This window comes from Hyperolius riggenbachi, chromosome 2, assembly GCF_040937935.1.
Source record: "Hyperolius riggenbachi isolate aHypRig1 chromosome 2, aHypRig1.pri, whole genome shotgun sequence".
NCBI lineage: Eukaryota > Metazoa > Chordata > Amphibia > Anura > Hyperoliidae > Hyperolius > Hyperolius riggenbachi.
The window spans coordinates 49,724,688-49,739,360 of NC_090647.1; the positions used below are offsets into that span (position 1 = coordinate 49,724,688).

General features: G+C 48.1%; 1 protein-coding gene across 1 annotated transcript in view; it reads left to right on the top strand.

Moving 5' to 3' along the window:
• Positions 1 to 1,154: 1,154 nt before the first annotated feature.
• TMEM135 (transmembrane protein 135) overlaps positions 1,155 to 14,673 on the top strand; it is a 399,393-nt gene continuing 385,874 nt past the window's right edge. Inside the window, exon 1 of the mRNA XM_068264859.1 lies at positions 1,155 to 1,350. Within this exon, the coding sequence (XP_068120960.1) occupies positions 1,210 to 1,350 (141 nt within the window). The 5' untranslated portion in view covers positions 1,155 to 1,209. The remainder of the gene's footprint in view (positions 1,351 to 14,673) is intronic.

Here is a 14,673-nt window from a genome sequence, read left to right on the forward strand (position 1 = left end):
GCCCATTAACTGTACTATTTTATTGGTAGATCGCTGCGGGTATCGATCGGTAAATTCGGTTGCATTCATTAACATATTACCGCTAACCAATCGGATCAATCCGAAAAACAGATTGATTCCATTAACGTCCCTGGCAGTGCATTTCTGTCTGGATTTATGGCTCTAAAAGCTGTACATTTTTTTCAAGAATTTTAAGCCTCCAATTCTTAAAGTGAATGGGAACCGCATTTTAAAAAAAATGAAGCAAATACTTACCTAAGGAGAGGGAAGGCTCTGGGTCATATAGAGCCTTCCGTCTCCTCTCTCTTGGTGCCCTCTATCCTGTGCTGCCTCCCCCCCCCCGCCCGTTTCAATCCCCCGCCGAAAGGGTATTTGGAAGTGTTCGGGAGCCGGGTCCTCCCGTAGATGTACGGCTCCATACTGCACAGGCGTGAGCGTGCAAGAGAGCGTGCTTGCGCAGGCGCAGTACAGGGCCGCCCTTCTTCAGGAGCACTCGGGCTCCCTGTAGACTTCTGAAGCCTCCTTCGGCCGGGTAAAGCAGTATTTGACTAATTTAGTCAAATACTGCTACCGGGCGAGCCAGCACTGGATCAAGGGGACCAGGAGAGGAGCGGGAAGGCTTTATAGGACCCAGAGCCTTCCCTCTCCTTGGGTAAGTATCTGTCTCATTTTTTTTAAATGTGGTTCCCATTCACTTTAAAGAGTACCTGTAACAAAAAAAAGTTCCCATGGGGGGTACTCACCTCGAGAGGGGGAAGCTTCAGGGTCCCAATCTCTAATTAGTAAACCAGTATGTTAAAAATATGTCTGCTTTCATGACAGCAGGAAGTAGACACACTGCATATTTATTGCATGATTTGTATCAGGAACAAATAAATGTTTTTCTATAAATGTAATTGTGTTGTTGCTTAGTTCTGAGTTCAGGTAACTTGAACAGTTGGGTCCATCTCTGACAGCTCCCTTCCTCCAGCAGCCTGTGACTGTCACAGCGCATTGCAACCCCTCTATATACTGACAGTACAGCCAGGTTTCCCAGCACAGTCGCGACGCGCGTCCCCGCCTCCTTCCTGCGCGCTCCCGGCGTCCCAAGGCGTCCAGGGCTTTGCACTGCAGTAACCCCGCTCTGAGCTCGCGCCACTACGGCCCCGCCCCCTCTCCCCACCGGCCACGCCTCCCCCTGCTGACAGCGGCGGCTCCCTGTACCTCAGCATGGCGGCCTTCAGCAAGTCCATCCCGCACAGCTGCTACGAGATCGGCCACACATGGACCCCGTCCTGTATCACCTCCTACCTGCAGATCACCGAGGCCGCCATGGAGGAGTCCTTCAAGATCTACGCGCCCCTCTATCTGGTGAGCTGCTGGGGGGAGGAGGGCAGGGGGAGGAGCGGGGAGGTATGGAAGCCGAGAGGAGACATTCACAGCTGCTACTGCTGCTAGCCACTTACTACTACAGTGTGTGCTGTACTGTGATCAATACTCCATGGCAGGCTCTGATCTGCCTGGAACTGGCATATGTCATGTGTGTGGCTGCAGCAGATGTCTGACTGATGGAGTTCATGTGTGTGGCTGCAGCAGCTGTCTGACTGGTTGATCTCATGTGTGTGGCTGCATGTATCTGCCTGTCTGTCCATCTGCAGCCCATAGACATGGCAGGACAGCTGTCCCAGTGTATATATCCCATGTGTGGCTACAGAAGCTGTCTGACTGATAGATCTCATGTGTGTGGCTGCAGCAGCTGTCTGACTGATTGATCTCATGTGTGTGGCTGCATGTATCTGCCTGTCTGTCCATCTGCAGCCCATAGACATGGCAGGACAGCTGTCCCAGTGTATATATCCCATGTGTGGCTACAGCAGCTGTCTGACTGATAGATCTCATGTGTGTGGCTGCAGCAGAGGTCTGACCGATAGTAGATCTCATGTGTGGCTACAGCAGATGTCTGGCCGATAGTAGATCTTGTGTGTGGCTGCAGCAGATGTCTGAACTATAGCAGATCTTGTGTGTGGCTGCAGCTGATAGTAGATCTCGTGTGTGGCTGTAGCAGATGTCTGGCCGATAGTAGATCTTGTGTGTGGCTGCAGCAGATGTCTGAACTATAGCAGATCTTGTGTGTGGCTGCAGCTGATAGTAGATCTCATGTGTGTGGCTGCAGCAGCCGTCTGACTGATTGATCTCATGTGTGTGGCTGCATGTATCTGCCTGTCTGTCCATCTGCAGCCCATAGACATGGCAGGACAGCTGTCCCAGTGTATATATCCCATGTGTGGCTACAGCAGCTGTCTGACTGATAGATCTCATGTGTGTGGCTGCAGCAGAGGTCTGACCGATAGTAGATCTCATGTGTGGCTACAGCAGATGTCTGGCCGATAGTAGATCTTGTGTGTGGCTGCAGCAGATGTCTGAACTATAGCAGATCTTGTGTGTGGCTGCAGCTGATAGTAGATCTCGTGTGTGGCTGTAGCAGATGTCTGGCCGATAGTAGATCTTGTGTGTGGCTGCAGCAGATGTCTGAACTATAGCAGATCTTGTGTGTGGCTGCAGCTGATAGTAGATCTCATGTGTGTGGCTGCAGCAGCCGTCTGACTGATTGATCTCATGTGTGTGGCTGCATGTATCTGCCTGTCTGTCCATCTGCAGCCCATAGACATGGCAGGACAGCTGTCCCAGTGTATATATCCCATGTGTGGCTGCAGCAGCTGTCTGACTGATAGATCTCATGTGTGTGGCTGCAGCAGATGTCTGACCGATAGTAGATCTCGTGTGGCTGCAGCAGATGTCTGGCCGATAGTAGATCTCATGTGTGGCTGCAGCAGATGTCTGACCGATACTAGATCTCATGTGTGTGGCTACAGCGGATGTCTGGCCGATAGTAGATCTCATGTGTGGCTTCAGCAGATGTCTGGCCGATAGTAGATCTCATGTGTGGCTGCAGCAGATGTCTTACCGATACTAGATCTCATGTGTGTGGCTGCAGCAGATGTCTGAACGATAGTAGATCTCATGTGTGGCTGCAGCAGTTGTCTGAACGATAGTAGATCTCATGTTTGGCTACAGCAGATGTCTGACCGATAGTAGATCTTGTGTGTGGCTACAGCAGATGTCTGGCCGATAGTAGATCTCGTATGTGGTTGCAGCAGATGTCTGACCGATAGTAGATCTTGTGTGTGGCTACAGCAGATGTCTGGCCGATAGTAGATCTCATGTGTGGCTACAGCAGATGTCTGGCCGATAGTAGATCTCATGTGTGGCTACAGCAGATGTCTGACCGATAGGAGATCTCATGTGCAGCTACAGCAGATGTCTGACCGATAGATCTCGTGTGTGGCTGCAGCAGATGTCTGACCGACAGTAGATCTCATGTGCAGCTACAGCAGATGTCTGGCCGATAGTAGATCTTGTGTGTGGCTGCAGCAGATGTCTGAACTATAGCAGATCTTGTGTGTGGCTGCAGCTGATAGTAGATCTCGTGTGTGGCTGCAGCAGATGTCTGTCCGATAGTAGATCTGATGTGTGTGGCTGCAGCAGATGTCTGGGCGATAGTAGATCTTGTGTGTGGCTGCGGAAGATGTCTGAACGATAGCAGATCTTGTGTGTGGCTACAGCAGATGTCTGGCCGATGGGAGATCTCATGTGTGGCTACAGCAGATGTCTGGCCGATGGGAGATCTCATGTGTGTGGCTACAGCAGATGTCTGGCCGATAGTAGATCTCATGTGTGGCTACAACAGATGTCTGGCCGAAACTAGATCTCATGTGTGGCTGCAGCAGATGTCTGGCGGATAGTAGATCTCATGTGTGGCTGCAGCAGATGTCTGGCCGATAGTAGATCTCATGTGTGGCTGCAGCAGATCTCTGGCCGATAGTAGATCTCATGTGTGGGGCTACAGCAGATGTCTGGCCGATAGTAGATCTCGTGTGTGGCTGCAGCAGATGTCTTACCGATACTAGATCTCATGTGTGTGGCTACAGCGGATGTCTGGCCGATAGTAGATCTCATGTGTGGCTACAGCAGATGTCTGAACGATAGTAGATCTCATGTGTGGCCACAGCAGATGTCTGGCCGATAGTAGATCTCATGTTTGGCTACAGCAGATGTCTGACCAATAGTAGATCTTGTGTGTGGCTACAGCAGATGTCTGACCGATGGTAGATCTTGTGTGTGGCCACAGCAGATGTCTGGCCGATAGTAGATCTCATGTGTGGCTGCAGCAGATCTCTGGCCGATAGTAGATCTCATGTGTGGCTGCAGCAGATCTCTGACCGATACTAGATCTCATGTGTGGCTGCAGCAGATGTCTGACCGATAGTAGATCTCATGTGTGTGGCTGCAGCAGATGTCTGACCGATAGTAGATCTCATGTGTGGCTACAGCAGATGTCTGAACGATAGTAGATCTCGTGTGTGGCTGGAGCAGATGTCTGACCGATAGTAGATCTCATGTGTGGCTGCAGCAGATGTCTGAACGATAGTAGATCTCGTGTGTGGCTGCAGCAGATGTCTGACCGATAGTAGATCTCGTGTGTGGCTACAGCAGATGTCTGACCGATAGTAGATCTCATGTGTGGCTGCAGCAGATGTCTGACCGATAGTAGATCTCATGTGTGGCTACAGCAGATGTCTGACCGATAGTATATCTCGTGTGTGGCTGCAGCAGATGTCTGGCCGATAGTAGATCTGATGTGTGTGGCTGCAGCAGATGTCTGGCCGATAGTAGATCTCATGTGTGGCTGGAGCAGATGTCTGACCGATAGTAGATCTCATGTGTGGCTGCAGCAGATGTCTGAACGATAGTAGATCTCGTGTGTGGCTGCAGCAGATGTCTGACCGATAGTAGATCTCGTGTGTGGCTACAGCAGATGTCTGAACGATAGTAGATCTCGTGTGTGGCTACAGCAGATGTCTGACCGATAGTAGATCTCATGTGTGGCTGCAGCAGATGTCTGAACGATAGTAGATCTCGTGTGTGGCTGCAGCAGATGTCTGAACGATAGTAGATCTCGTGTGTGGCTACAGCAGATGTCTGACTGATAGTAGATCTCATGTGTGGCTGCAGCAGATGTCTAACCGATAGTAGATCTCATGTGTGGCTACAGCAGATGTCTGACCGATAGTATATCTCGTGTGTGGCTGCAGCAGATGTCTGACCGATAGTAGATCTCTTGTGTGGCTACAGCAGATGTCTGGCCGATAGGAGATCTCATGTGTGGCTTCAGCAGATGTCTGACCGATAGTAGATCTCGTGTGTGGCTACAGCAGATTTCTGGCCGATAGTAGATCTCTTGTGTGGCTACAGCAGATGTCTGGCCGACAGTAGATCTCGTATGTGGTTGCAGCAGATGTCTGACCGATAGTAGAACTCGTGTGTGGCTGCAGCAGATGTCTGACCGATAGTAGATCTCGTGTGTGGCTGCAGCAGATGTCTGACCGATAGTAGATCTCGTGTGTGGCTGCAGCAGATGTCTGACCGATAGTAGATCTTGTGTGTGGCTACAGCAGATGTCTGACCGATAGTAGATCTCGTATGTGGTTGCAGCAGATGTCTGAACGATAGTAGATCTCGTGTGTGGCTACAGCAGATGTCTGGCCGATAGTAGATCTCGTATGTGGTTGCAGCAGATGTCTGACCGATAGTAGAACTCGTGTGTGGCTGCAGCAGATGTCTGACCGATAGTAGATCTCGTGTGTGGCTGCAGCAGATGTCTGACCGATAGTAGATCTCGTGTGTGGCTGCAGCAGATGTCTGACCGATAGTAGATCTTGTGTGTGGCTACAGCAGATGTCTGACCGATAGTAGATCTCGTATGTGGTTGCAGCAGATGTCTGAACGATAGTAGATCTCGTGTGTGGCTACAGCAGATGTCTGAACGATAGTAGATCTCGTGTGGTTGCAGCAGATGTCTGACCGATAGTAGATCTCATGTGTGGCTACAGCAGATGTCTGACCGATAGTAGATCGCATGTGTGGCTACAGCAGATGTCTGGCCGATAGTAGATCTCATGTGTGGCTGCAGCAGATGTCTGGCCGATAGTAGATCTCGTGTGTGGCTGCAGCAGATGTCTGGCCGATAGTAGATCTCATGTGTGGCTACAGCAGATGTCTGACCGATAGTAGATCTCATGTGTGGCTACAGCAGATGTCTGACCGATAGTAGATCTGATGTGTGTGGCTACAGCAGATGTCTGGCCGATAGTAGATCTCATGTGTGGCTGCAGCAGATGTCTGGCCGATAGTAGATCTCGTGTGTGGCTGCAGCAGATGTCTGGCCGATAGTAGATCTTGTGTGTGGTTGCAGCAGATGTCTGACCGATAGTAGATCTCATGTGTGGCTACAGCAGATGTCTGAACGATAGTAGATCTCGTGTGGTTGCAGCAGATGTCTGACCGATAGTAGATCTCATGTGTGGCTACAGCAGATGTCTGACCGATAGTAGATCTCGTGTGGTTGCAGCAGATGTCTGACCGATAGTAGATCTCATGTGTGGCTACAGCAGATGTCTGACCGATAGTAGATCTCGTGTGGCTGCAGCAGATGTCTGACCGATAGTAGATCTCGTGTGGCTGCAGCAGATGTCTGACCGATAGTAGATCTCGTGTGGCTGCAGCAGATGTCTGACCGATAGTAGATCTCATGTTTGGCTGCAGCAGATGTCTGACCGATAGTAGATCTCGTGTGGCTGCAGCAGATGTCTGGCCGATAGTAGATCTCATGTGTGGCGGCAGCAGATGTCTGGCCGATATGAGATCTCATGTGTGGCTACAGCAGATGTCTGACCGATAGTAGATCTCGTGTGTGGCTGCAGCAGATGTCTGACCGATAGTAGATCTCGTGTGTGGCTGCAGCAGATGTCTGACCGATAGTAGATCTCATGTGTGGCTGCAGCAGATGTCTGACCGATAGTAGATCTCATGTGTGGCTGCAGCAGATGTCTGGCCGATAGTAGATCTCGTGTGTGGCTGCAGCAGATGTCTGGCCGATAGTAGATCTCGTGTGTGGCTGCAGCAGATGTCTGACCGATAGTAGATCTCATGTGTGTGGCTACAGCTGATGTCTGGCCGATAGTAGATCTCGTGTGTGGCTGCAGCAGATGTCTGGCCGATAGTAGATCTGATGTGTGTGGCTGCAGCAGATGTCTGACCGATAGTAGATCTCGTGTGTGGCTGCAGCAGATGTCTGGCCGATAGTAGATCTGATGTGTGTGGCTGCAGCAGATGTCTGACCAATAGTAGATCTCATGTGTGGCTGCAGCAGATGTCTGGCCGATAGTAGATCTCGTGTGTGGCTGCAGCAGATGTCTGGCCGATAGTAGATCTCGTGTGTGGCTGCAGCAGATGTCTGACCGATAGTAGATCTCATGTGTGTGGCTGCAGCAGATGTCTGACCGATAGTAGATCTTGTGTGTGGCTGCAGCAGATGTCTGACCGATAGTAGATCTTGTGTGTGGCTACAGCAGATGTCTGGCTGATAGTAGATCTCATGTGTGGCTACAGCAGATGTCTGGCCGATAGTAGATCTCATGTGTGTGGCTACAGCAGATGTCTGACCGATAGCAGATCTCATGTGTGGCTACAGCAGATGTCTGGCCGATAGTAGATCTCATGTGTGTGGCTGCAGCAGATGTCTGGCCGATAGTATATCTCATGTGTGGCTGCAGGAGATGTCTGACCGATAGGAGATCTCATGTGTGTGGGTGTGGCTGCAGCAGATGTCTGGCAGATAGTATATCTCAAGTATGTGGCTGCAGCAGATGTCTGGCCGATAGGAGATCTCATGTGTGGCTACAGCAGATGTCTGGCCGATAGGAGATCTCATGTGTGGCTACAGCAGATGTCTGGCCGATAGGAGATCTCATGTGTGTGGCTGCAGCAGATGTCTGACCGATAGTGTATCTCGCGTGTGCTCACTATACAATAGCCAACCTTTCATCGTCGCAGCTACTTATCCTCCCCTCGCCCTAATCAAGCCTCATGCAGGCCATTTCAGGCCCCAGTTTGCAGATGATTGCAGTACAGACTTACTGCTAGTCTCTCGGCTGAGCAGTGTGTTCTGTTTTATGGAGGGGGGTTGTACAAGCAGCTTCAACACTCCAGGAAGTTCCATTAAAATTCCCACAGGAATTAGTAGGCATTGGGGACGGCGAATCGACTAGACAGAATGCTACAGAACAGGCCGGCAGTTCCCTGGGGTCTGGAAAAGATCCGACTCAGTAATAAAAATAGTTTTTTTCCACTTGGTAACTTTTAAATTGTCCCTCAGTGGGATATCTGGCGCTAGTCTACTTTAGGGGACCCGGCAGGAAACCTTAAAGTGGACCCAAATTAAAAATACAAGATTTCAGGAATAAAACTTATAATAATAAATAGCAGCCTTTTTTCAGCTGCATGATGACAAATATAAAATATTTTACATTTATTGGAGGAACTCCTCCCCTTTCTTTCATATTGCCGGGACAGAATACGTCAAAATGCTGGAGAAGGTGGTGTCCAGCAATGGAGGAATTGCTAATGGCTGCCTCCTGTATAGCCCTAGTTATGAAAAGAGAAGGGTGAAAAGCATGCACTGAAATGCTCATAGGCTTGAAGGAGTGTTTATTTATCTTTGTATGTGTCAGAGTGGTGCAACTAAATATTTTAAATTAAAAAAATGTTTGTTTTGGGTCCGCTTTAATTGGGAAGTTCCGCTAATGTGATTGGGTGGGCGGCGCCCTCTCAAACCACTAGGTGTCAGATAATTTGTAGTAAACTACGCCCACACTATTCAGCCAATCACATGGCTTCATGCTGTAGAGGGTGCTGTGATTGGTGAGCTGTTCCTGCTGGTCCACTAAACTAGACTAACGCCTGATATCTGGCCCTCTCCTTCACTGGAAGACTCCACTGTACCTCTTCACGATGCATGTTTTGCGCATGTAACGGTACACTGCATGAGCAGAGCATTGTGGGATATGTAGCACGTGTTCAGTCTGTAGTACAAGCCCTCCACCTTCGGCGCCTGCACGCCTGAATTTCACTCAGATGGGAATTTTGAGGCTAGTTTTGGGAATTTGCTTTCACTGGTTGGACTTGTTTGTTCAGTATCTGCGTGTCAGTGATACATTGAACTCTTCCAAGCCTCAGCTGTCACTCCGTGGCACATCTTACTAGGTAAAGGGTTATTGTCCAGAGTTCACAGATACTGAGCTATGAAAAGAACTGCTGTAACCAGTAACGGAACTATGCTGCCTAAAGATAGCACTAGTGAAGGTGTGTAATGGTGTATGGGCAGATTGACCAAGAGACGGCTCTCTCTGATCAAATCTGATGGCTGCCCATACATCACAGGATGATCCCCCGATCAATTTCAGCATGAAATATCTGGGGAATCGGCCTTGTGATTCTACATCTGTCAACTCGCTGCCACTGTCGATGCCCCCCCCCCCCCACATATTCCCCCAGGAACACGGGGGCTGCCATATTTATTTCATTTTAAAGAGACTCCATAACAAAAATTGCATCCTGTTTTTTATCATCCTACAAGTTCCAAAAGTTATTCTAATGTATTCTGGCTTACTGCAGCACGTTCTACTATCACCATCTCTGTAATAAATCAATGTATCTTTCCCCTGTCAGACTTGTCAGCCTGTGTCTGGAAGGCTGCCAAGTTCTTCAGTGTTGTGGTTCTGCTATGAACTCCCCCTTCCAGGCCCCTCTATGCACACTGCCTGTGTGTTATTTAGATTAGAGCAGCTTCTCTCTTCTCTCTTATCTTTTACAAGCTGGATAAATCGTCCTCTGAGCTGGCTGGGCTTTCACATACTGAAGAATTACAGACAAGGGCAAAGCTGTTTGCAGGAAGAAACAAGCAGCCTGAAACTTCAGTGCATGAGAACAGGGGGAAAGAAACACACAAATGATCTCTTGAGATTCAAAAGGAAGGGTGTATACAGCCTGCTTGTGTATGGATGTATTTTCTATGTGTGGACATACTGTACATCAACCTACTTCCTGTTTTGGTTGCCATTTTGTTTGTTTATAAACAAACTTTGTAAAACTGTTTTGAACCACTTTTAATGTGGCGAGGAGCAGCGAAATTGTGACAGAGGGGAATAGGAGATGTCCCCTAACGCACTGGTATGTTTACTTTTGTGTGATTTTAACAATACAGATTCTCTTTAAACAATACTAGTTGCCTGGCAGCCCTGCTGTACTATTTGGCTGCAATAGTGCCTGGATCACATACCTGGAACAAGCATGCAGCTAATTTTGTCAGATTCAACAAAAATGTAAGAAACTCCTGATCTGCTGCATGCTTGTTCAGGGTCTATGGATAAATGTATTAGAGGCAGAGGATCAGCAGGACTTCCAAGGAATGTGTGTTGTTTAGAAGGAAATGAATATTGCAGCCTCCATATACCGCTCACCTAGGCTGTGTAGTCGGAGCAATTTTGGGTACCTGGAGTCGGTAACAAAATGCTCCGACTCCTAATAAATGTAAAGAGGAGCTGTCGGCCATACTATCTCAGAAAAACAACAACACAGATATATACTGTAAGTAGATACATAATTGCTCTACTTACATAAAGTACTGTATGTATTGCACTGTCCATGTTTTGATTTTAGTGATTTGTCTACAGTAAAAAAAGAGAAAATACTTTGTAGCATTTCCCATATTAACTGTGGCTATTTTGAAGTCAATCCTGATGTAATTTCCTCCCTTACTTTCCTCTGCCTGATTTGCCCTCCCTTTACTATAGAAAGTGCATTGTCTCAGCATGAGAAATATTGGCCAATCAGAGAGAAACAGAGGTGTGGGAGGGGAAAACAGGAGGGAAAGAGGCTTCAGTGAATCCGGCTGCATTTTAGTGAGAGGTATACGGAGGCTGCCATATTTATTTCCTTTTAAGCAATACCAGTTGCCTGGCAGCCCTGATGGTCTATTTGCCTAAAGAAGTGTCTGAATCACACCAGAAACCAGCATGCAGCTAATCTTGTCATATCTGTCTAAATTTGTCAGAAACACCTGATCTGCTGCATGCTTGTTCAGGGCCTATGGCTGAAAGTACTAGAGGCAGAGGATTCGCTGAATAGCCAGGCAATTGGTATTGCTTAAAAGGAAATAAATATGGCAGCCTCCATATCCCTCTCACTACAGTTATCCTTTAAGTCTGAGGGGAAGTACAGAAGCAAAAAAGGACAACTCAGCATGCCCTGCAACTTCCTTTTTGTGTACCAAATTTTGCGTGTACCAAATAAGAGGTAAACTGGGGAATGATCATTTATAAACAAGAAAAGTAAGAGTGATTTTGGATTACCTGCTTAGCATCCTTATTACTTGTTTACCAAATAAAAATAAATACTTGATTTTTTATTTTATGCCCGACAGTTACACTTTAACCTCCCTGGCGGTGCATTTCTGTCTGGAATTATGAGTCAAGTGGGAAAAAAAAGTCAAGAATTTTAGGCCTCCAATAACTCACCAAAATATGTCAGAATAGAAGCCTGGTAGACATTCTGCATATAAGTAAAAGACTGGAACACAAAATTGATGAATTAACTTTAAAAATTGTGAAACTGTACAAATAAGGCAGACTGGGAATAGTCAAAATCCAGGCAAGAATTGGTAACAGTAAGGCAGAAGCACTTAGCTCAGAAACAGTTGGAAACCAAATGGCTATATTGTCATCCTGTGCTTTCAAGTGAGCTTATCTGCCATCTCTGCCATGGCGGTCAGATGACACAGGGGAGGGATAAAATTACAACTTGTGATTAGAGACAAATGAGGAGGAATTAGACACGCTACACTCTCTATATATACATTGTGTGTGTGTGTGTGTGTGTGTGTGTGTGTGTGTGTGTGTGTGTGTATAGATATGTACGCACACACACACACACACACACACACACACACACACACACACACACACACACACACACACACACACACACACACACACACACACACACACACACACACACACACACACACACACACACACACACACACACACACACACACACACACACACACACACACACACACACACACACACACACACACACACACACACACACACACACACACACACACACACACACACACACACACACACACACACACACACGTACTTTATATAGACTGTATGTGATATCCCTGTATCTCACATACAAAGTCATACTACAGGGCGCATTTCTCTGTTTACATTCTGTCCTGTGCGACTCTTCAGACCACTGTAAAATGATGTTGCGCCACCGCCACTCCTCCACACTCTTTGGCCACTGGGTCCCCGGAAGAAAAACGGGGATATGGGGATCCCGGCGGCGGAAGAAAGGCTGTTACTTGTGCTGCTGCAATAAAGCAATTACGGTATTTTTTAAATCCGATATACAGTAGCCATCTGATTGTCACTATATGGGCTAGTGCACACCAAGAGCGCTTCTCAGCGCCTTTAAAAAGCGCTTGGTTAATGTATTTAATGTGTTTGAATGTGATGGATCACACCAGACCGTTGTGATTTTCCCCCAAACGCAAAAGTGGGTCTTACAGCATTTCTGCGCTTTTCTGAGGCGATTCAGACTCAATGTTAAGCATAGGAAAGTGGAAAATCGCTCTGAAAATTAGATCAGAGCAGTTTTCCAAGTGTTTTTGTTACAGAAGCTGTTCAGTTCCAGCTCTACTGTAACAAAAAATAACAAACACTACAACAAAATGCTCCAAAAATCGCTAGGCACATACCTAGATTTGCCTAGGAAAATCACTTCAAAAAGTGCTGAGCATTTGCGATTACGCTAGCGCTTTTTGGTGTGCACTGGCCCTATGTTTGTGTACACAGGAATCTCTTACATGTATAATAAATAACATCTCTGCTGAAAGAATAAAGCCCAGTGTGTAACTGTGTCACTAGTAGGGATGGTCAATGAGCAAATCATTCTGCGTTGATGCAGGTTTTTGCAAATTTTGAATGCACATTTATGCACTTCCTTTGCTCATGAATTCAATTAATTTGAAATGTTAAATTTGGGGTTATGCAGCAGTACTTTACATATGCACTCTCCACAGAGCTGCAGGGAATCCTCTGAGAATGTTGTGCACATTGAACACAGTGGTGTTGTCCATCACCCATAAACCTGATTCAGATTGTGCATGAAGAATGTGTAATAGAGGAAGAATCCCCTCATTCCCCTGCAGAGTACCTGCACATCACTCTTAGGCCCGGTTCACATCAGCCCTCCTGGTCCAGCTTCCCCGGACCTGGAACGCTCGGTACACAGCGGATGGTGAATGGATACATTGTTAATTAATGTATCCATTCACACTCGTGCGACCGTCCGGATCCGGGAACGCAGCTCCGGGATGATCCGGCTTTTTTCCAACATGCTCCATTTTTGCCGTCCGTCCCCGTGCGGCTGCGCACCCGGGCCGGATCCTGACCCGAACATGCAGCCATGCTGTGCAATAAGAAACGGATGTTTCTCATCACACTGGCAATAGGACCGGATGCTTCCAGCACCGGTCCTATGCCACTTGGGGGGCCCGGACTACACGCCGGTATCCCCCATGCTTGCGGTGCCTTTCTGGCACTGCAATGTATCTAGTTCCGGCTACTTTATTGTAGCCGGAACTGATACATTCCAGATCCGCAACTTGTGGCCACCGCAGAGACCCGTACGGTCTCTTTGCGACCCCCGGACACTTGCGGACTCGAACCGCAAGTGTGAACGGGGCCTTACATGTAGCCACAGTTACATTGCCTAGTGCCTGATCCATGTTCAGATGTGTAATAGAGGAAGAATCCCCTCATTCTCCTGCAGAGTACCTGCTCTGGTGTGAAATAAAAGCAACACAGAGGTACACTACTGCTGGAAGGCTCCAACACCTTGTTTAATAATATTCACTGAAAACCCCGAATCAGCTGGGTTCCAGTGCATAGATCTGCCTCCTTGCAGAAAATTGCCCTGACCTTTGCAAAATAAAATTATTTAAAGGGAATGTCCAACTATAAAATAAAAAAATTGAGTTTCACTTACCTGGGGCTTCTACCAGCCCCATGCAGCCATCCTGTGCCCTCGTAGTCACTCACTGCTGCTCCAGTCCCCCGCTGGCAGCTTGCCGACCTCGGAGGTCGGCGGGCCGCATTGCGTACATTTTTACGCATTCCCGCTAGTGCAGGAACATTAAGGGCCTGTTTCCACTAGTGCGGCGTGCGTCTCGCAGACGCACACCGCACTGAGCCGGTGGGCGGGATCGCAGGCGAATCCCATGAGCCGTGCCATGCACGGCTATGGGATTCGCAGCCTCCGTGGCGAAATCTGCGGGGGGTTCCGGGCGAATCGCTCCCGCAAGCGATTCCGCCGCGGCGCCGTCATCCCCTATGGCAGAGTTTCCCCGTGCGAATGATGTGCGGGGAAACTCTGCCGAATCGGCGGCGAGACCGCCCTAGTGGAAACGGGCCCTAACACATACATTTTTACACGTTACTGGTTCAATGCGTAAAAATGGGGGGAGTGGAGCAGCAGTGAGTGACTACGAAGGCACAGGATGGCTGCATGGGGCTGGTAGAAGCCCCAGGTAAGTGAAACTCATTTTTTTATTTTGCTTGAACCTTCCCTTTAAAGTAGGGGCCTTTTAAAGCCATCATAAAACTTTTTAGAGGATTGCTTATTAGTAATTAGCTTAACCTCAATTATATAACAGGGGCT